Here is a 23,442-nt window from a genome sequence, read left to right as displayed (position 1 = left end):
GTAGTGATCTGAAGGGGCATGTGCACCCCAATGTTTATAGTAGCAATGTCCACAATAGCTAAACTATGGAAAGAGCCTAGATGTCCATCAACAGATGAATGGATAAAGAAGATGTGGTATATTTATACAATGGAATATTATGCAGCCATCAAAAAAAATGAAATCTTGCCATTTGCAATGACATGGATGGAGCTAGAGGGTATTGTGCTAAGCGAAATACGCTGATCAGAGAAAGACAATTATCATATGATCTCACTGATATGAGGAATTTGAGAAACAAGACAGAGGATCATAGGGGAAGAGAGGGAAGAATGAAACAAGATGAAATCAGAGAGGGAGACAAACCATAAGAGACTCTTAATTTTAGGAAACAAACTGAGGGTTGCTGGAGTGGAGGGGGTGGGAGGGATGGGGTGGCTGGGTGATGGACATTGGGGAGGGTATGTGCTATGGTGAGCGCTGTGAATTGTGTAAGACTGATGAATCACAGACCTGTACCCCTGAAACAAATAATACATTATATGTTAATTAAAAAAAAAGATTCTGATGTCTATAGTAAAGAGCTGTTTCATCTGTTTTCAGATCCCATGTTAATCTTTCAGTTATCTTTAAATGTTCTTTCTTTCTGATGCTGAAAGTAAGTGAGGGTTGGAGCAGGTCAAATATGGCAAAGAAAATAAGCCAAGGTTCTGGGAGTTGGGTAAAGGATGGGAATGAAGAGACAAGTCAAAAAGAAACTGGAGAGAAAATTCATTCCTACATCATTCTCCCTCTCTGCTCTGACATCAACTAAGTGAGCATCCTCCAGAGCAGAAAGCTTGAAAATTTTGCAGCAGCTCCCTTCTCAGTATGGAATCCCCTCAGAATAAGCATGCTCTCGCTACATAAGTCATTGTCACAACGGTAAATGTGACAGCCCGCTGGAGCGTCGTTCTGTGGACCACATGGGCAGTTAGGCCGAGCAGGCAACTGTGTTCCTGGAATCCTGGGTTTCTGACCTGCGGGTCAGGCCGCCAAAGGCATTTCCTCACTAATGGGTAGCAAGCGTTAACTCCCAGGGTTTGACTGTCTGTGAGGGAAAGGAATGGATAGTTTGTACCAATTATTAAATGGAGCCAGGGGCAAAGAACTGTAACCAACAGTCTTAAGCTGTGGCTTAGAGTGTGGAGAGAATGAGAAAAGGCCAGAAGACAACCTTGGCTATAGTACTGGAACATAAAACAAGAAGAGAAGAGGTTCTTTTTCAAAAAACATATTTCTGGGGAGAAAAGTGGCCATGAGTCCTCCCCTTGGGCTGAGCGGAGGCTGTGTGAAATGAGTGGTTTGGTGTCATGTGTCCCCCAACTGTCTTCCGCCCTTCGGCCCACCTGGACCACTGCAGCAAGACTCTGGTTGTGAGGCCACATCACACCCCAATCCGCCCCCTTGAGGAATTACCCGTGTTTTCCCATCAACTCTCACCTGCCAAATGTTCCTCCCAGGCTCTGTTCTCTCCTTGTTAAGGTTGCGTCTAATTTCTTATCAACTAAACTAGAAATCAGCAAACTGTGGCCCCCAGTCAAATCTGGCCGCTACCTGCTTTTGTAAATAAAGCTGTACTGGGACAGAGTCATGTCCATTGATTTACATGCTGTTGGTGGTTGTGACAGAGGTTGTGGACCTGCAGCCTAAAATACTTGCTTTCCGGTGTTTTGCAGAAAAAGCTCATCTCTGGACAAAATGCTATAATAACCATCTCCTTCAAATCATCACCCAGCAGCTTCTGGCTATGCAATATTTGCTAGGAACAAAAAGCTATCTAATAGTATGATTTCTGTCACTATAGGAAGCTTGTGGGAACAAGATTTTCAAGTATTTGAGACTCTTGCTTCACTCCACAGTATACCTATCTTGCCAGCCTATAACAATATTTAAAATCAACCCTAAAAATCTATAAAGATCTTATTAAATTCAACACCCAAAAAAGCAAATAATCCAGTTAAGAAATAGGCAGAAGACATGAATAGACATTTCTCCAAAGAAGACATCCAGATGGCTAACAGACACATGAGAAGATGCTCATCAGTCATTATCAGGGAAATGCAAATCACACCTGTGAGAATGGCTAAACTTAACAACACAAGAAACAACAGGTGTTGGCGAGGATGCGGACAAAGGGGAACCCTCTTACACTGTCGGTAGGAATGCAAACTCGTGCAACCATTCTGGAGAACAGTTTGGAGGTTCCTCAAAAAGTTAATAATAGAACTACCCTACAACCCAGCATTTGCACTACTAGGTATTTACCCAACGGATACAAAAATAAAGATTTGAAGAGGCACATGCAGCATCATCAACAATAGCCAAATTATGGAGAAGAGCCCAAATGTCCATCAACTGATGAATGGGTAAAGAAGAGGTGGTATATATACAATGGAATATTACTCAGCCATCAAAAAGAATGAAATCTTGCCATTTGCAACAATGTGGATAGAGCTAGAGAGTAGTATGCTAAGTGAAATAAGTTGATCAGAGAGAAGTGCCTGGCTGGCTCAGTTGGTAGAACGTGCGACTCTTGATCTCAGGGTCATGAGTTTGAGCCCCATGTTGGGCGTGGAGCCTACTAAAAAAAAATAAGTCAGTCAGAGAAAGGCAAATACCATATGATTTCACTCATGTGGAATTTAAGAAACAAAACAGATGAACATAGGGGAAGGAAAAAAAAAAGAGAGGGAAACAAACCATAAGAGACTCTTAATGATAGAGAACAAACTGAGGTTTGCTGGAGGGGAGGTGGGTGGGGGATGGGTGGGATGGGTGATGGGTATTAAGGAGGGCACTTGTTGAGATGAGCACTGAGTGTCATACGTAAGTGATGAATCACTAAATTCTACTCCAGAAACCAATATTATATTATATGTTAACTAACTAGAATTTAAATAAAAACTAAAACAAACAAAAACTCTACAGGCAGTTTTTTATGAGGTTAGATGGAATAATTTAGATCTGCGGAACTTTCTATGGATTTTCACCAACTAGCAAAAGGTCCTTTTAGCCACTGTTGTCTCATATCCAAGGGGGCCTCAGAGATTAATGGAATGAAATGGGTACAGAAAGGAACACTTTAATGGCGCTTAGCACAATACCCGCTACCTGATTATGTCTCCATCCTGGAGAAGATTCTGTACCTGATCCCCTTTGGGAAGCCTGTCATTCTCAAGAGCCAGCTTCCAGCTCAAGCCTTCGAAGTCAGGCGTCTGGACGGTTATGAATGGCACACCCAGATCCTTCTTCCCCTCGTGGTGGTCCTCCTCCCCTCCTTCCCCCTCTCCGCCGTCACTCCGCTCCTCCAGTGCCCTGAGCTTCTCTAGACGCTCTCTCTCGGCCTTCTCCCGCTCCTGGCGTTCCTTCTCGGCTCTCTCCTTCTCCGCACGCTCCCTCTCTCTGTCCTTGCGGCCTCGGCGCCCACCTGACGGAACCTGGCGCTGGTCGTCAGGCTCGTGGGGCATGTCCTCGGCGCCGGTGTGATGCACCAGAATGCCTTGCTTCCGGTCCCAGTTCATGAGGATGTTCTGAATATCCTTCAGAGTCAACTCATAGGTCTTAAACTTCTGGGCCAAGTGCTTGTCAGCATCCTTCAGGAGGTCCCCTTCGCTGTCCTCTTGTTCCTGGGCAAGGGGAAACCCAAGCATGTGGATATCTCCTAGCTGGTTCTTTCTCCTCTTGCTTAGATCGTCCTTCTCATTTAAATGTTCCCTAACAGATACTTTCCTTTCTAGTGCATCCATCTTGACCTCTAGTTTGGAAAAAGTAAGAACCTAAAAAGCAAAACACATAAAACATGCTTAAAACAGTTCTTCAAAGGAGAACAAACTGCATAAGGAAGCGCAAGATGACATTGTTCTGAAAGAGGCCTCACAGGATTCCAGGTGCCTCTTGCTTACACCAGGGATCTGTCTGAGAATCACCTTGGGGGTCTTTGTTAAAAGATCCTCTCCATAGCCCTTTGTTGGCAACAAACAGGAGTTTAGAATGTGGCTGTGCCCCAGGCTTTTTAAAAAAATGTATTTATTGGGGCACCTGGGTGGCTCAGTCAGTAAGCGTCTGCCTTTGGCTCAGGTCATGATCCCAGGGTCCTGCGATTGAGCCCCGCATTGTGCTCCCTGCTCAGCGGGAAGCCTGCTTCTCCCTCTCCCACTCCCCCTGCTTGTGTTCCCTCTCTCGCTGTCTCTCTGTCAAATAAATAAATATAATCTTAAAAAAATATGTATTTATTTACGTAACCTAGCATAGAGAAACTAACTTGATTCTTTTTCTCTTTCTAAACTTGCTTTGTGGGCTCTGATTTTCTTCTCCCCTGGATGAAATCCTTGGGGAGGCTCCAGAGGTTTCTGGTCATTCTTTGGTGACATAAAATCCAGTCGAGTCTAATGATGATTGCTGGCAGGACAGCCCAGAGTCCCTGCTCTGGATGACAGCGCCCCTCCTCCCCAAGGTCGGGCTTGGAGGCAGGCCTGGCCAGGGTTGGCTATCCCCTGGCCTCACTCCTCCTCCACATCTGTCTGCGTCTCTAACTCAGCCTGGGGAGTGTGGACAGGTCTGTGGTGGCACAGCTGTCTCCTGGAGGGGTCGCTCACCGAGGAGGCAGGGGCTTGGCCACTACTGTCTCTTCCTCCATCGTCAGTGAGAGTTACTGCCCAAGACCCAGAGAGTTCTGTTTGGACATGAGATTTCAGGCAGAGGACTTTGGGTGGAAGGAGGGGCTGCAGAGGGGTAGGGAGGGCTTACACTTGGAAGATTTCAGGAGCCCGGCACAGACCAGTGACAGGCTAGACTCCAGGCCTGCATGCTTCTCGTGCTGTTCTTGCTCCCAAGCCTGGGCCATTTCTGCATGCTCAGACCCCGCTCCTTCCTGAGCTCTACTGGACTGTGACCCCTGGGCACGAATTCCTCTGCTCTCATGTCTACCCAGATGTGGTCACTGTCTCTTGCTCACCTACTGGGACCAGTCTGCACCTTGTCTGGGAGCCTGGCTTTTGCTGTGCACATCAGCCAGCTAGCTACCCTGCTGGGCTGTGAGCGCCACCCTGGCCGCTCTACGTCTCCCGGGTCAGGGCAGCAGAGACGTGACTGCTAAGCTTGGCCGGCAGATAAACTACCGCCACATGTCCGCAAGGACAAGCTGATGTTAGAGTGTCTTCCTTGACGGTTGTCAAGATAAGCTCTTGGTTGAACACAGGGGTTCCACTGACTTTGTGGCTCACTGGAGGCCAGCTGTTAATACCAGCCTATTCAGCAGCATCCAGGGGACTTGGCGGCACAGTGGAAAGAGCAAGGACTGTGGTCAGACATAACTGGGTGGGGTTCTGGAACTGTCTCTCTCGGCCCCAGACGGGGCTCATGTCTCTGAACCCCGCAGGGCGGGAGGGGGGCCAAAATAAAGTGCAGGAGAGCTCTTGGCACACAATCAGCTTTCAACCAATGGTGGCCTCTTCCCTCCTACCTCCTGCTCTACCACAAGATGCAAACAGTATCAGGCCGGTTTTCTGGAAGGGAAATGTACTGGCTTGATGGGCTGGTTACAGTGGCTGCTCACTGTTCTGCCTCTTGCTAAGGAGCAAGGGAGGGTCGCTACCTGCCGGTTTGTTTGAGATTTCTTCGGGAGAGGTTCCTCCTTCACTGGTCCTTGCTTTGGCCTTTTAACCTTCCGTTTTAGCTCATCTTCTTCCCTTTGCCGCTCGAGCTCCTGCTGTAGCTTCTTTTCACGCATCTCCCTTGTCAGCCTCTCCAGCTCCCTTCATCAAACCAGGCAGAGGAGACAGAGTTCAGAGCCCCTGCCCTGAGCCCCCCCCTCTGCCTTGGGGTGTCCGGCGGAAGGACATGGGAACAGTTTTCCTTGGGCATAAAAAGAAAGAGTGAACAAAAGAAATCTGGGTAAATAGGAAGGCAGGAAGGCAGGAAGGAAGGGAGGAAGGAAGGAAGGGAGGGAGTTAGGAAGGAAGGAAGGAAGGGAGGGAGTTAGGAAGGAGGGAGGGAGGGAGGACATGGGAACAGTTTTCCTTGGGCATAAAAAGAAAGAGTGAACAAAAGAAATCTGGGTAAATAGGCAGGCAGGAGGGAAGGCAGGAAGGAAAGAAGGAAGGAAGGAAGGAAGGAAGGAAGGAAGGAAGGAAGGAAGGGAGTTAGGAAGGATGAAGGGAGGGTGGGTGGGAAGGAAAGAAGGAAAGAAAGGAGGGTCTCTGAATGGTCATTCAGCAAAACTGATGAACCCAAATGAGTTTGAGGAATAAATAAGAGGAATTCTCCGTCTGTATTTCTATTCCAATCTACTTGCATAGGAGAGCAAGGCAAGGGCTGAAAATAAGCTTGATAACAGTAACTTTCAGGGGCGCCTGGGTGGCACAATCAGTTAAGTGTCTGACTCTTGATTTCAGCTCAGGTCAGGATCTCAGGGTCATGGAATCGAGCCCTGGGTCGAGCCCCATGTGGAGCCCCATGTCGTGCTCTGCACTCAGCAGGGAGTCTGCTGGAGATTCTCTCTCTCTCCCTCTCCTTCTGCCCTTTCCCCTGCTCACGCACACACACACACACACACACTCTCTCTCTCTAAGGAATAAATATCAGTTCAGATGAGGCCCAGCTTCCTACACTGTCACATCTGATGTTCAGACAACAAGAAATCGCGTTATAAATAGCAGTCCCTAATGGCTAGCTTAGGGCCATGGCGCTGGAACTGAAAGCCACACTCCTCTTCATTCTCTCTCTCTTAGCAGGTCATCCTCCTGAGTCTCCCTTGGCCATTGCTGCTCCCCTGGAAGGTGACCCTAGTCTCCAGGATGGGCTGTGTGTTACTCCCAAAGGAAACACTTCCGCTCCAGTGAGCCCTTGATTCTGACCTCTTTTTCCTCTCACGGAGGGCCTGCTGAACCTCTCGATTGAACATGATCTTCTCCTCCTCTGTCATGGCATCGTATTCTTCTTCATCCATATTTTGGAGACGCTCCTTCTCTTTCTCAAGTGCCTCCCTGCGTTTGTGCTCTGGAGGGAACAGAGACAGGAAGGTGAGGGAAGGTAACTCCTCAGCCTTGGCTGCGGGGTCCCCCAGTGGCTTAGCTCCCAGCCCACACAGGCTGCAGAGGGTCCGCGCCAGGGGGAGGGGGTTCCAGCCGCGGTGGCATTCCTGATCTCTGGTGGGCCGACCTTCACTCACACAGTTCCAAACCTGGTCTCCATCTGGAATAGCAGTTCCAAAGATGTCCTAATTCCCAGAAGGATGAATATGTGACCTGGCATGATGGAGAGGATTTTACAGATGTGGTTACACTAAGGACCTTGAACTGGGGAGATGGTCCTGGGTTGTCTGAGTGGGCCCAGTATAACCATAAAGGTCCTTGTAAGAGGGAGGCAGGAGGGTCAGAGTCTGAGAAGGAGACGATGGAAGCAGAGGTCAGAAGGCTGTGAAGTAGGGTCCACGAACTGAGGAAGGCAAGTGGCCTCTAGAAGCTCGAGAAGGCAAGGGAAAGGATTCTCTCCCTGGAGCCTTCAAAAGAACGGAGCCCTGTGGACACCCTGCTTTTAGGACTTCTGACTTCCAGAACTGTAAGATAGTAAATCTGTGTTGTCTGAAGTCATCAAGTTTGTGGTAATTTGCTACTGCAGCGATAGGGAAGTAATAGGCCACCCGCTGACTTTATCTATGAGGAACATCTGCCACCAGAGTCCTTAGGGTGACAGAGCCATTTGCAGATGAAGGGGCGCCATCTCCCACACCCTTCAGACTCCAGGTCCAGAAGTGAGGTTCGCACCCAGCACAAAGGCTCTCGGCCTCTTTTTCACGCTTTACCAGCATAACTTCCCACCTTCCGTTCTTGGGGGTTTGAGCTTTGGACTCAGGGAGATGTATCTGGAGATCTTTCTCTGACACTTACCAAGGAAGAGAAACAGGTAAGAATAATGATTCCTCGTTCCCAGGCTGTGGTGGGGATCAAATAAGTAATCCTGTAAAGCATCTAGGCTAGTGCCCAGCAAATTCATAAATGTTCAGTAAAAATTAGATTTTAATATTAATAATATCCTTACTAGATGCTGCCTCAGGACTTTTTCAAATGCAGATGATTTTGGGGAGAGGAGCCCATAATGAGACTGTGAAAAACTTCAATCCGCAGGTAATTGAGAAAATGAAAAGAGATATTTTCTTTTAAGTTGATGATTACGGAGAAATGAGCTTTCTGGAAAACCAGGAAGCTGGAGGTTGGAACACTGCTGGGGATGCCTGGTAATTCTTCCTAATTTTTCTCTGGATGAGAATGTAAGGAAGGAGTCTTTGAACTCTGTTTAAGAACTAAGAGCTCATGTTTGTAATTATTTCCTTAAATGGAAAAGCATTATGATTTGTGTAGATTTTTCCAGAAGAGAGAGGTAAAGCCAAGTGAGGACGGGCAGTGATGTGACCAGAGCTGAGGCCAGAGCAGGACTCTGCCTCCCAGGGATAGCACAGCCTCCCTTGGGGACCAAGATTTGCTACGTCTGCTTCTGACCAAAGTGGGAACTCAAGCTAACATTACTCTATATGTGTGTATTTATTTTTCAGTCTCTGAAATTTTTTTCAGGCCACTGTTGTAGTGACAGAAAACGCAAAGGTTTCAGGGTTGCACAGACTTTACTAATTTGCTGTGTAATCTTTAAAAAAAGATTTATTTATTTGAGAGAGAGAGAGAGAGAGAGCATGAGTGGGGGGGGGGACAGCAGAGGGAGAGGAAGAGAGAGAATCTTAAGCAGACTCACACTGAGTGCCGAGCCTGATGTGGGGCTTGATCCCATGACCCTGAGATCATGACCTGAGCCAAAACCAAGAGTCGGATGCTTAAAAGACTAAGCCACCCAGGCACCCCTGTGCTGTGTGATCTTATACAAGACTTTTGATATCTCTGAGCCTCATTTTCCTTGTCTGTAAAAGGGGGACAATGATCTTCAGAGTTACTGGGAGGATTAAATAACCCCAAGCGCCATTTAGAGACATTTCAAATGTACAGAATGTTCGCTGTGGTGGCTGGACGCAGCAGGCTAAAATGTAGAAACTGGTTTGTAAAGTTTATCAGCACCTCCAATTTGGCAGGAAACACCCAGTCGCCTTAAACAAAAGCAAGCAGCTAATGGGTCACCTGAGTCAGGATGGGACCGGTGATGCGTTCCCCTTGGGTTGGCTGTGATTACAGAGAAGATGAAAGGACGCAGGGTGATATCGGGGGGAAAGGGGAATGTGGCTGTTACGAGAAGAGCCAGCTGGGTTCATCCCTCATCCTGTCATCTCTGAACAGGTCACCTGCGTCTGCCAGCCACCTTATAGGGTGGAGGTGAGCCCTGACGACATGTCAGATGGAATAGTGTCCTCTGCCCAACGGGTCATCCTGGCGGGGAACCATTTCACACAGCCCACGGCTCTGCCAAAGGGATGGCCCAGGAGGGCATGGGGCCTTACCTTCCTGCTCCTTCTTGGCTTTCTCCTGGGCCTTCATGGCTGTGTAATCCTGGGCCATGTTGATGACATAGATGTGGTCCCGGTTGCCGATGGCCTTCAGCAGGCAGAGGAGAGCCATGGCTACGTTCTGAGCGAAGAGCGTCTCGAGGCTGTCAAACACCACTCCCCGGAAGCAGTCACTCAGCTGAAACCGCAGTGAGCAAAGACGGTTACCAGGGCCTCCGTTACCCAGTTCTCTACGGAGAACGCTGCTCCTTCTTCTGTCGGCGCTTTCCCTGGGGCTGCAACTGGTTCTGCAGACCTACTGGGCGCCACTGAAAATACCGTGAAACCACCCTTCCACCTGCTACGTTCAACGTGCTGTTAGAAAATACAAGAGAAACAGCCAAATAGTTTATCAGTCGTGACAGATCTTTATCATATGTATTTGTAGAGTGATAGACTGATTCTGTTGTTACGGAAATAAGGGAGGCAAACAGAATGTGAAAGTGAGGGTCTGGGAGGGTCTGAGGTGCAGGGATGGAAGATGGAAAGGCGAGATATTCCCCCGCACCGAATAGCAGACAGCAAGGGCCGCAGGAGCAGGTGGGCCATTCGTATCTTTCTCAGTGTTATTAATGCCTTGGTGGGTAATGATCTCGATCACATTAATCATTGAAGGGCGCCCTCTGCTGTGCCGCAGTGTTACTCAAAGGGTAGTACACACACGGGCCTCCCCTGGCCAGGGGCTGATCACTATCAGTTTTTTTTTTTAAGATTTTATTTGAGAGAGCGAGAGCGAGAGCGAGCGAGCAAGCATGGGAGTGGCATGCAGAGGGAGAGGGAGAAGCAGGTCCCCCGCTGAGCAAGGAGCCCGACGTGGGGCTCGATCCCAGGACCCTGAGATCATGACCTGAGCCGAAGGCAGACGCTTAACCGCCCTGTCAGTACCAGTTTTTGATGAGACAAGAATCTTGTGTCACAACGTCAATCAACCACATCACTAAAGACACCATTTACTTCAGCTGCTGTTTTTTTGTTTGTTTGTTTTCTTTGTAGCGAGACTGTGGATGAGGGAAGCAGTGCGAGCTCCATGTTTCATCCAGCTTCAGTGCTTTGAGTGGCTCAGCTCTGCGGGCCCGCTTTGGGCTGGCTGGTGGTTTAAGCCGGGTCCGTGGCATACCCGCACACTTGACTGGCCCGCCTTGCTCAAACCCGCTGACGGACCCAGCACCCTGAACACAGTAAGCAGTTAAACCTGAACACGAGCCATTTCCTGTGATGACATTCCTCTTCTCTTGGGAAGCTCAGGCCCCGTTTTGTTATATTTAAACGTGCAATATTGTGGCCTAGTTCGAAAAAACCAAGGCAAATGGACAACTCCAGGACCTGGTGAGCAATTTAGCTCTCTGTAAACCATAAGCAGCAAAGAGGCTTAAGTGGTACCCTCCCCATTCCTGATGATCTTCTTTTCTTTTCTTTAACTGTACCACACTTATGAAAAATTAAAAAAAAGGGAAACAGTTACTGTGTTTCTTGACTTTAAAAGCAATCTGCCATTGTGAAATAATTCAGAAATGTATGGCGAGAACTAAGAATCCATTATCCTAATAACCAAAGATAACCAGTTACATGTGCCTTAGGGGTTTTTACTATTTTTGTATGATATACATTTAGAAATACTTTTATAGAAATGTACTTGTGCTTTACATATTATTTCATAATCTGCATTTCTCATTTAATAATATATTGAAGACACCCCTGAAACAAATAATACATTATATGTTAATACTAATAAAAAATAATAATATATTGAAGACAAATTTTTACAGCAATTAATATAGTTCTAAATTCTAACTTTCCATGGCTCCACGTTATGATTTTAAATACACTAATATAGGGCTGTATCATGACCGATTTTTTTTTTTTTTTTTAATATGTAACCTGCTCACTGGTCTTTTAAGGTGCATGGCTTCAGGCTGGAGACTGCTCCAGGGCCAGGGACTGACCAGGGTTGTCAAAAGGACAAGCAAATGACTGTTGGAGATGAAGAAACTCATCTTTCCTCTCTAGGTCCCCTGAGTTCTGACCTGCCATGGGTGAGCTATGGATCAGAATCTCCGCTCCCAGCACAGGGATGGAGTGTGAGCCCTGCAGCTCTGCGCGGGTGGGCATAGACGCACCTGGATGCGCTCAGCCAGGATCTGGGTGAGTAGGTCCTCAGGGAGCACACAGCTCATGAGCCCGGTCTCACCTCCGACACTGGGGCTGACACTGAGCCGGCATTGCGTGGGCCCCGTAGGGAGGGGGCTGGAGGAAACCTGTCGAGCCGGAAAAGGATCAGCAGTTAGAATCCAGCATGGTGTCCCAGCAGCTCTCATACTTACAAGCCATTTGATCCCTCGGAAATCCTGAAATCTCTCTGGGCCTCATTTCTTATCTGTAAGATGCGGATTGCATTGTAAAATGGAAAATTCCTATCTTCCTTAAAGAATGGCTGTGAGCTTCAAGCCGGGACACTGTGGAAGGTGCTTTGTATATGGACTGAACAGCATGAATTTGTTCATTCAAGAAATATTAATTGAGCATCTATTGTGCACAAGGGACCCCTCTAGCACTAGGGATACAACAATAAACAGGCTGGCAATGTTGCTGCCCATGTGGTCCTTACTGCAAATGGGGCAGACAGAAAAGGGCCATGTGAATATACAAATCAACAGTCTCAGGCAGTGACAAGTGCCAGGGAGAACAGACAGCGGTGACAGAACTGGACAATAACATGAGTGCGCTTGCCGGGATCTGGGGAGTACATGGGAGCCCGGCGTAATGGACTGAGTGAGCGATGAGGGAGATGGTCGGGCTTCATCAAAGTCTAAGGCATAATCGCGTGTGAATATGCAGGGCTTGCAGAGCACAGGAAGGAACTTGGATTTTATCCCAAGTGTTATGGGAAGTTGTCGGCATGTTTCAGGCAGACACGTGATCTGAGTTTTATTCATTTTTTTATTTTTATTTTTATTTTTTTAAAGATTTTATTTATTTATTTGAGAGAGAGTGTGAGAGAGCATGAGAGGGGAGAGGGTCAGAGGGAGAAGCAGACTCCCCACTGAGCGGGGAGCCTGATGTGGGACTCGATCCTGGGACTCCAGGATCACGACCTGAGCTGAAGGCAGTTGCTTAACCAACTGAGCCACCCAGGCACCCCTGAGTTTTATTTTTGAAAGACCACGGTGCCTGCTGCTTGGGGTGACAAGAGTGGAAGCAGGAAGACTAGTTAGTTAGTTAGTTAGTTAGTGAAATGATGGTGGTAGTTTGCGGATGGTCATGGTGGAGGTGGGGAGAAGTGGCTGATATGTTCCTTCACATCCCATCCCACGAGGACTTGGGAGGGGATGTGAAAGAAAGAGGGGCACCAAGAATGACTCCTTGAGTTTTGTTTTGGCCTGATCAAGTTGGAAAATGAAGTCATTTGTTAAGAAAGGAAAAACTGAGGGAAGAGCAATTTTTTTTGTCTTGTTCTGTTCTGGGAGTGGGCCAGAATCAGTTTTCAGACATGTAAATTTTGAGAGGTCTCTAAGCCATTCAACAGAGACACTGAATGTGAGTTTGGATGTATGCACCTGAGCTGGGGAAGAAATTAGGGTTGGAGATAGAAATTGGAGGGTCACATGCGTAGTGAACATATTTAAGTACTTAAGCCATGAGCTGGATGAGATCACCTATGGAGAAAAGGTAGATAACAAAAAGAAAAGGGTAGATAACTCAGTTCTAGTCTAGTCTAAAATCCTAAGGATCTGGAGGAGGTGAAGAAGCTGGAGGAGAGGAGGGAGTCCTTCATGGGGCAGAGGGAAAGTAGAACAGTGAGGTGTTCTGATGGCCAGGAAGCCCTTCTAGAAGGAGGAGTTATCAGCTGCTATGAGGTCACAGGAAATGAGGACAGAACACCAGCCCCGGGATCTGGCAAGATGAATGCCAGTGACCTTGAGAGGAGTGGTCCTTGGGAGTGGTAAGGACAACGGTCTCCCTAGAATAGGTCAAAAAGAGAAGGGTGGTGAGGATGAGGAGGGAGGCAATTCTTTGGAGGAACAGCTGTGAAGAGGGGTTGACTGGAGGAGGCAATAGTTGGAGGGGGATGTGGGTCTCAGGGCAGTATTTTTAAAGATGGGAAGCAATATAGGATGCACAGATACTGATGGGAAGGAGCCAATAGATGGGGCAAAAAGCAAACAGGAAAGAGGGGAGGACTGCAGGAATTCAGCTCTTGAGTGAGAAGTTGGGGGGAAGGGTCCAGTGCACAGGGGCAGGGCCTTAGCTGAGAGCCGGGATGGTGACTCTGGCAGGGAAGGTGCAGCGCTGGGCTAGGGTGCAGCCTGGCTCCTAGATCTGGTGGTGGGAGAATCAGGTGGTCATCTTCCAGTGTTGCTGCTCCCCCTGTGCAGTCAGGAGAGAGATCATTAGCTAGGAATGGGGAACAGGAAAGGGCCTTAGAGGTTTGGAGAGTGATGACCTCCATAAAATAGTTTTCTTGAAGAGAAGGAGGGTGAATTTACAAGGCAGACCAAAGGGTCTATTTGAGATTTGTGGTCTTAAATTTAGATGAAGACCATTCAGAAGAGAGGAGGATTGTCTCTAGCTGTGCTCAGCCACCCTGCATGGAGGAGGCGGAGAATCAGTTTTACCAGGGCTGAAGTTTTGCTTGGAGAGTATAAAGAAGGGGAAGGGGCAAGGGAGCATCTACATTGATAGACATGGATTCCAAACAGGGTAAGAAAAGAAGCGAAGGGGTGGTAGGCAGTGAAGATGTGGACTGGAGGTTTGCATGGGACCGATTATTTCCCGGAGTAAGTCATCTGGAAAGTTAGAAGATGGTGGTCAGGAAGTAGGATGTGTAATGCAGAGGTCTTGGAGTTTATGGGTAATGATGAACAAGTTCTAGAACATGACCATGGCAGTGAGTTCGTGAGGAGGCTGTGGAATTGAGAAGTGTGGGTATTGGATTAAATGTCATTCAAAAGACCAGGATTTCCAGCGGGTGTTCTCCTAGAACATGGTGATTTATAAATAAATGACCTTATATTACAGGTCATATCTTCATTATATGACATATTACATATTTCTTCCCACTTGCAACATGACTAAACTTTTAGTCATTGGAGAATTCATGCTTTAGGAGAGCTTTAGAAAACCAAACAGCCAATTCTGGGTGAAGCATGCTGACAGGGTGACTGTCGTCCAAAGCATGAGTCCTGTCACACTGTGGCAGCTGCATGGGGAGGATGGGGTGATCTTGAATAGGTTTTAAGTTCCCTATTTATTGAAAGGGGATTGGGGTCAGAATTGGGATTTTCTGCTGCCTTTGATATACTCTCAAAAGCCTTACTTCACTGTCCAGATGGATGGAACCCAATTGAAGAAAATGATTCCCCATGACACCCTGTTTAATACAAATATGAGTTCTAGATCATTCATAAACATCTATGTAAAGAATACCATATTAGATCTTGAGAAAGAGGGTTAAATGATGCTGCAAAAGGAAGTGAGTCAATGGTTTCAATTCTCATGGTATGAGAAGAAGGCATGACTGAAGTGAACATCAGAGACATCATCTGGCACAAATTCAGCCCCATGGGAGGTCCCATCCTATCTGCATACCTTCTCTCTCAAGAAGACCTTGGCTTCCACTCTGCCTACTTAGCCCTTCCAACATGTGGACCTCCTCTCCTGCAAGGGCCTTCACCTCCTCTCCATCTACCTCAGCAACCTCCTACGAGATGCCCACCTCTCCCACTCCCCCCACTGCGCTCTCGGACAGTAACAAGACCCACAGATTCTTCCTCTCTTCCTGTTTCTCCCACTCTGCTGCCCTCCTCTTTGTTCCTTCTCTTTGTAGGCTGGACTTCCTGTATACTGATGCCACTCTCACCTCCCTTGCCCCTTGTTCTGAGCACACTCCTGCCTCTGCAATGAAGACTTCTCTCTCCCTCCAAATGAAGGCTGCCACTTCACGCTTAGGGAAATCTTAGTGAAGTTATGGCTTCCCATCTCAGTTGGGACATCCGCATTCCCAACTATCTTTTCTTTTGTCCACCACCCAGTTCTGGTTTTATTCCTCCCAGTGGACACATCAGTGCTTTGCCACTCTCCTCAAGTATGCTGTGCAATGCCAACCTCCTCAATGCCTCTTACAAAGACTTGGTGTCCTGCACACGTCCTAGAGCCGCTCAACAAGACCTTCTCCAAGCTCCAATCTCCACCTTGCCTCCCCCATGGGCAGCTGGATTGGTTTTCACCTTTACTGACTCTGGAAGAAGCTGGTCCCTGTCTCCTTTGACTGCGCTCTGTCCTGCACTCCTTGTCTTCTCCAGGAATCTCATTCCCTCTTGGGAGGATTGTCACCTTACCCTCCTCCAGGAGCACCTTTCCTTAGAGACTGCTTTGCCTCCATCTCCTTTCAGAAAAAGAACTCTCCTGACCCTAGGTCTGCTCCTCTAACAACTTCTGTCATTTTTCCTTTTCTTTTAAACATCTTGGAAGCCTATACTCACTTGACTCCACTTTCCCACCAACAACTCATCACCCGCTGTCTCTCACAGGGCCACCCACTGTCTCTCGCTACAGCACCTGCTATTCTGCCAAGATGGTTTCTCAAAGTCCCTTGGCAAAGGCTCAAACTCTCTGACTTCTTTATGACTTTCCAAGACTCCGGTGAAGCACCCCTCACCCACCGCAATTTATACGATTCATCCTTAGCATTCCTTTAGTATTAGGCTGAGCCCTATGAAATGGCTGTTGTTGGCCATTTCATATGGTTCAACCGAATTCTTTTTACAAACATCTTTTGCCACCAATCTCACTGTATTGCAAATATTTGAATGTGTGGTTATCTCCTTCAGCAGACTCTTGGTGCAGCTTGAGCACGGGGACTTTTGCTTCATTTATCTCCACTCTATTAGCACTCAAGCCAGTGCCTCCCATTAAAGTTATTGCTGAACACCTGCCGGATGAACACACTCCTTCCAGGGCCGGCACCATGAGCCTGGAGAGGGCACCCTCAGTGATGAAGTCGTGCTGCCACGGCTGCAGGACGCTGAGGAGGAAAGGCAGGGGGAAGGACCCCAACCCTCCGTCTGGGGGGACCCTGATTTGTACCTGCGGCGTTTCAGATGCATGCTGGTGATGCTGCTTCTGAGACCCGGAGCCGTGGCTCTCTGTCTTGCTTTTGGCGATCATCATGCTCCCACGTACAGTCTTTGTAGGTTTAAATTCAGGGGTTACCAGGGTGGATTCTGAGGTCAACTTGCCCAGGGTCTCACTGCTCAGACGTATTTGTCCCACAGCAGTTTGGCCCGAAGCAGCCTCCTGGGCTACACAGAGAGAGTGGACTTATATTAAAAGTCATTGGAGGATACTGAGGAAATGACAGTGGGGATGGCACAGACACCTAGTATGACAGGTGTGATTCTCTTGAGGAACACAAAACCATCTCCATCTGCAGCTGGCTGGGAACGGCTGGCAGAAGAGGCTCCAGGCCCCGAGGCTGGAGTCCAGGTTTCTCCGCTGCCCATCTTCCCAGTGGATCCCATTTTAGTTGGCCCTACGTTCTCTTCCAGCCCCGAGAGCAAGCACTTCTGAAAGTGCTGGTACACTAGGGCCCTGCCCTGGGACCCCAACACTAAGACGGGGTGATGCGGCTATGTGCTAGGCAGCTTCCACGTTTCTCCAGCACACGGGGCGGACTCGGTAAGGCTCATTATTCCTTGTTAACCATTTCGGCAAATAGGCCCTCAGAACTCCCTGGAGAGTTGTCACTAGGCTTACTCTGCTTTATCTTTTCATGCGTCTTCCCTCCGTCCCTTCCCCAGGAGCTGATTATAGGTACAAGGACTCCACGCTGCACCTGGAGGTGGCGGTGGGGGGTGGGTGGAGCAGGGGGGGCAAAGAGCCTGAAGCTACCAGTGGAGCAGTGGTACAGCGTTTGGCTGGTGGGTCCTGTGTTCATCCGGGCCCCGTCACCCCCAGCCCCTCTAGGCTCTGCCCTTGTGAAAGTAAGGACCGCTCCAGCCTCCTGCGCCCCGCCCCCCGGCCACGCCGTCTTCACTGATGGCCGTGCAGTCTCCTCTGTGCTATCCTAATGCCTCTCAGCTTTCCCTGTCCACGCCATCATTCCGCCCTCTCCTAAAAAGCCGGCTCTTCCCGATATAATACATCATAATACATAATATATGAGTTTTCATTTCGCTTTTCATTTCTTTCAAGACATCATCACTTCACCTCTTCTCTTTCCCTCACTGCCCGACTTCTAAAACAGTAGTGTGGACCACATCTGTCCAACAGACATGTGACATGTACGGAATTTAAGATTTCTTAGTAGCCACATCAAAAAAGTACACATGGATTTTAATGGTATATTTTCTTTAACCCTATATATCCAAAATGTGATTGTTTCAACATGTAAATGACACATAAAAATTGTTACTGTTATTTTATAGCCTTTAACTCATACTACATCCTCAAAAGAAAAAAAAAAAAACCCACCTCTAGCAGCACATTTTAATTTGGACCGGCCACCACATTTCAAGTGGCCAGTGGGTGCAGTGTGGGATGGGCAGGATCGTCCACAGCGAGCAGCAAGTACAGGTTTGGGGTTAACCCCTCCATTGAAAGGGCTTTCTCCAAAGTGTCCAGTGACCTCTGAACTGGGAGCCACAGTGGCCCTCTCTCAGGGCTCATTCTGTCTGTATTTTGAGCAATCTCTGACTACATTCACTTACTGATTTGATACATTTTGGGAAGTCTTTACTCTGTGTCCACTCTGTGCCAGGCATCATTCTAGGGGCTGGGAACACCTCAGTGACGAGCATTAACACACAACCCTGCTTCCAGCTGACATGCTAGTGGGGTCAGCAGACAGAATAAGGAAGCCAAGTAAATGGTATATGAACCAGTGATAAGGCTTATGAGACAAACAAGGCAGGAAGGGTCCCCCAGGCCCCACCAGGGCTCTGGAGAGGTGTGAAAGCCCTTCTTGCCCCACTGCCTCCCACACCTCAGTCTCCTTGCTTCCCTGCGGCCTGCTCTCCTGACTGCCCACCCCTGACCCTCCTCGCTCTGCCTTCTTGGACTTCCTGGCTTCTCCTCCACCCCCCCCTCCTAAAATGTAAGTGTTCCCCAACGTCCCATCCTGCCCTTTCCATCCTGCTCCTCTTTCTGGAACGATTTCCTCTCTCCCAGCAGTTGCACCTCTTGCTATGTGGAGGAAGACTCCCTCAGTTATGTCTTTAGTTTGACATTACCTTCTCAGATAGGAAACCCAAATCCGCAATTTGTTATGGGACACCAACAGAGCTCCAAAGACCTCTGTGAAATGTAGATTAATTGAGAGAAAAGGAAACAAAAATCTAAGAGAACCAAAATTATGATGTAGTTTGGAGTTCCCGCTAAAGGTAGACTAGGCCACCCCCAAAATATGACTATAGGAGTTCTGGATATGCCACCTCAAAATACGCTGCTCTCTTTTGAGCTGTGGGCACTTGAGCTGTGGGCAAATGCCAGAAGAAGCCTTCTCTGAACTTCCCTTGTCTGCCTAAAGAGAGGCATCCAAAGGGAACTCAATTGTCACAAATCCTCACCCTGGGAGTTACATCAACCAGGGAGGATCGACTCCTCACAGGAGAGGAGACTAGAGGGCAACACCCTCCACCAAGACACACTTGTTACAAACTATCTACCCTCATCTATTCTTCTGTGTGTTCATTCATCTTCCCTAAAACTCATTTGCTCTCCCCTAAGAGGACTACCTCCCTCCTCTTCTTTCCCTGTGAAGATGGAATTTAATTCAAAATTGTAAGCCACCTCATTTCCTCCTGAGTATCTCCTGTGTACACATGAAAGATACATGTTAATAAATTTGCTTTTTTCTTGTGAATCTTTTATTATAGAGTCTTAGCCAAGAACTCAGAAGGACAGAGAGAAAATTATTTTTCCTCCCTTATACTACTAAAAAGCTATTTCTCTTATCTTCCCAGCAAAGAATCCTCTATTTCTCTGAGCATCCCATGCAGAGGTACTAAGGGAAGAGGACATGCCTCAAAGCCCCAGCCACTTTTATCAATCAACTAGCAGACATGGTGCACTATCAGAGATGATGTTATGTGGGCACCTGGGTGGCTCAGTAGGTTAAGCGTCTGACTTTCGATTTCGCCTCAGGTCATGGTCTTGGGGTCGCGGGATCAAGCCCTGCATCAGGCTCCGTGCTGGGTGTGGAGCCTGCTTGCGATTCTCTCTCTTCTGCCCCCTCTGCCCTTCCCCCTGCTCTCTTTCTCTCAAAGAAAAAAAAAAGAAGAGAAAAGAAAAGAAAAGAAAGAAAGAAAGAAAGAAAGAAATGATAGTATGCTGTTACGAATATTTATATAAAAATTGTTCCGCTCAGAGCAGTCACTCTACTTCAGTATATTTTCCCATTGAGCAGCCATTGCCCTGCCTTCTAGGTCCTTCTAGGAGACAGGATTCCCAACCTCTGGTAGGTACACCACACCAGGCCTTACTACACTGAGGTTCCAAAACTCAATTAATTTTCCTCTCCAGCAAACTTTCTCCTCCTCCCACACTTCCTATCTTGGTAAACAACATCACTCTCCTCCTGGTTCCAGGACTAGGAATCTTGATGTGACCGTCTGGAACGCTTCCCCCTCCTTGGGGCAGCTGGCCCAAGCCTGCTCCTCCTCAGCATCTCCACTGCTCCCTTTACAAGACGTTATAAGACCTGCTGCTTTTCCACTGTGACCCTCTGACCATTTCTCCCTGAGGGTGAAAACCACCCTACTCCTCTGTTCCTTCAAAACAAAATCCAAATTCCTAATCCAGGCACCAAGGTCAACTATGATGGGCCTCAGCCTGCCTCTCCACTTCTAATTTACTGTTGACTTCCTTGATTTCTTGGGCTGGACTGTCCTTGTCTTCATCTTTGCCTGTCAACATTCTCCTGCTCCTTCAAAGCTCATTTCCACGAAAACTTCCCGAGATCCCGCCTGTTGGAACCCAGCCATGCCAAAGTTGCCCTCCTGTTATATTACTTCCCTCTGCTCCGAACAAACCCCTGTCTGCTCCCCTTTCACAGGTCACCCTCAAAGGTATAGGCTGCATCTTATTCATTGTCCTCTTCCCTGTAGTGCCAAGTGCATGCCTGTACTGGGCAGCAGGGAGAGCTGTAGATGCTTGGTGGAGAGAATTCTTCCTCGGGCTGTAAGTTGCCAGCATGTTGTAAGTCAGCCTTCAACTGGGCGTAGGGCGAAAAGCTCGGTGGGGGGCACAAGGAAGATGGGTATTAGCAGCAGGGGTGCCGGGCACTTGACCACAGAAAGTCAGGGGAAATAGCTCTTACCAGACTCTTCTCCTTCCTTTATGGACTGCTCTATGGCAGCCCTGATGCAGAGCTCCCGGGCCCGGATCCCCGGGATGTTGTTGCCGTCGGAGATGGCTTCCAGCACGATGGAGTCAATGTTCAAGCAGGCTGCATTGTAGTATTTGGCCATGCTGACTGCAGTGGCCGTCTTTCCTGCAAAAAAGGGTCAGGAGGCTGAATTTCCCGGCTCTCAGTGGCTGAGTGTTCTAGACAGAAGAAACTTCTAGAATGGAGACCCCTATAAAGTGATCTCTCCAAGTGCTTTCTTTGCCTTTAAGTCTCTAATGTGGCCAGAGGTGGGAGCAGAAAACAGAGGGAAGACCTGAACCACACGGATTCTGGTTCTCATTCCACCACCAGCACGCTGTGTGCGGTGTGAGGGCAAAACACATCCTCTCTGAATTTTCTCCTCAGTTAAAAGGTGATTCTGTCAGATGATCTCTAAAAATTTTGTAGCTCTAGGGGTGTCTGGGTGGCTCAGTGGGTCAAGTGTCTGCCTTCAGCTCAGGTCATGATCCCGGGGTCCTGGGATTGAGCCCCTTGGCGTCGGGCTCCGGGCTCAGCGGGGAGTCTGCTTCTCCCTCTCCCTCTGCCCCTCCCCCTGCTCTTGGGTGCTCTCTCTTTCTGTCTGTCTCTCTCTCTCAAATAAATAAATAAAATCTTAAAAAAATTTTTTTCTTTGTAGTTCTACTATCTCTGATTCTAATGGGAAGACTTTTTTGGTTTAAAGAATAACTTGTGTTGATCTTTTTTTTTTTTTCTCATTTCAAAATAATCTGCTCATTAAAAAGAAAGCAGAAAATACAAATAACAAACAGGAGAAAGGGAAAAAAAAGATCCATAATTTGCTCATCCAGAGATATTACAGTTAGCATATGGCTGCTAAGTATGCATATACAACTAATTTATTTACATTTCTTAGGAAAAAGAAACAGGTTCTGTGGTAGGCTGAACAAGGACCAGCCCCTGCCAAAGACATCCGCATCCAAATGCCCGCAACACGTGAATATGTTACCTTCTGCGGTAAAGTGGCTTTGCAGTTGCAATTAAGTTAAGGATCCTGATTAGGGAAATTATCCTCCATTATCTGGGTGGGCCCAATGTAATCCCAAGGGCCCTTAGGGAGGCAAGCAGGAGGGTCAGTCAGAACAGGTGATGTGATGATGAAGCAAAGGAAGAGAGAGTGGAGGATGCTATGATGCTGTTTTTTTTTTTTTTTAAGATTTATTTATTTATTTATTTGAGAGAGAGAGAGAGAGAGAGAACACGTGAGCAGGGGCAGGGGTGGAGGGAAAGGGAGAGAATCTCAAGCAGACACCTTGCTGAGTGTGGAGCCCAACGTGAGGACTGATCTCATGACCCTGAGATCTTGACCTGAGCCAAAATTGAGAGTCAGATGCTTAACCAACTGAGCCACCCAGGCGCTCCTGTGATGCTGTTTTTGAAGACAGAGGAAGGGGCCCCGAGCCAAAGAATGAAGGTGACATTTCTAGAAGCTACAAAACACAAGGAAATGGATCTTCTCCTATGTGCCTCTGGAAGGAATGCAGCCCTACTGACATATTTTAGATTTCTGATCTTCAGAAAGAAAGTCAATTTGCATTGTTTCAACCTACAAAGTATGTGGCTATCTGTTACAGTAGCAATAGGAAATTAATTCAGATTGCAAATCCTAAGTATGACATTTTTTCTCACTTAAAATGATGTATCATGAACATCCTTCTATTCATTCGATATACTTCTACAGCACTTTGAAAAAAACTGTGGTGATATACATACAAAATTTGCTGTTTTAACCATATTTAAGTGTACAGTTAAGTTGCATTATATTCACATTGTCGTGTGACCATCACCACCATCAAGCTCCAGCACTTTCTCATCTTCCCACATGGCAACTCTGTACCCATCACACAATAAGCCCCCATCCTTCCCTTTCCCCAGTCCCTGGAGACCACCATTCTACTTTCTGTTTCTATGAGTCTGACTCCTGTAAGTACTTCATATAAGTGGAGTCATACAGCAATTGTCCTTTGGTGATAACTTCACTTAGCATCATGTCTTAGTGTTCATCCATGTTGTAGCAGGTGTCAGGATTTCCCTCCTTTTTGAGGCTGAATAATAGCCCATCGGACCACATTTTGTTTTTCCATTCATCTGTCAATGGACGGTTGGGCTGTCTCTAGCTTTTGGCTATGGCGAGTAATGCTGCTATGAACATGTGTGCATGAAACACTGTTTTTAGTGGCAAAATAACTTACTCTATGAATGTACTAAGGATTAATTTAGCAGTCTTCCATACTAAATGCTTCAATTGCTCCCAAATTTTTATTATGGTAAGCAATGCTGCAGTGGACATTCATGCAGTTAATCTCTGTCTACGTTGTTAAATATTTTCCTAAGATAAATCTATAGAAGTAATATTGCCAGTTCAAAGGGTTTGCACATATTTCCCCCTCTTTTTAAATTATTTAATGTCTTGGATTTTTCTTTACTATTTTAATGTTTTTTTAAATTATTGAAAGAATATAAGCTCAAACAATTCAGAGATGTATTAATTAAAAATAAGGGGTCCCTGCTCTTTTTCTAACCCTGTGCCTCTGACCTT

General features: G+C 47.3%; 1 protein-coding gene across 1 annotated transcript in view; it reads right to left on the bottom strand.

Annotated features, from left to right (window-relative positions):
- Window positions 1–23,442, bottom strand: part of HYDIN (HYDIN axonemal central pair apparatus protein) — a 340,806-nt gene that overhangs the window by 80,947 nt on the left and 236,417 nt on the right. Inside the window, exons 40-46 of the mRNA XM_032424356.1 lie at window positions 20,817–20,990; window positions 16,586–16,800; window positions 11,620–11,757; window positions 9,458–9,641; window positions 6,876–7,017; window positions 5,615–5,774; window positions 3,168–3,797 (exon numbers count right to left, since the gene is read on the bottom strand). Of these exons, the coding sequence (XP_032280247.1) occupies window positions 3,168–3,797; window positions 5,615–5,774; window positions 6,876–7,017; window positions 9,458–9,641; window positions 11,620–11,757; window positions 16,586–16,800; window positions 20,817–20,990 (1,643 nt within the window). The remainder of the gene's footprint in view (window positions 1–3,167; window positions 3,798–5,614; window positions 5,775–6,875; window positions 7,018–9,457; window positions 9,642–11,619; window positions 11,758–16,585; window positions 16,801–20,816; window positions 20,991–23,442) is intronic.

The sequence above is a fragment of the Phoca vitulina genome, unplaced genomic scaffold, assembly GCF_004348235.1.
Source record: "Phoca vitulina isolate PV1807 unplaced genomic scaffold, GSC_HSeal_1.0 scaffold30, whole genome shotgun sequence".
NCBI classification, from domain to species: domain Eukaryota; kingdom Metazoa; phylum Chordata; class Mammalia; order Carnivora; family Phocidae; genus Phoca; species Phoca vitulina.
Note: the sequence above shows the minus strand (reverse complement) of the source record. Positions and strands in the feature narration are given on the sequence as shown.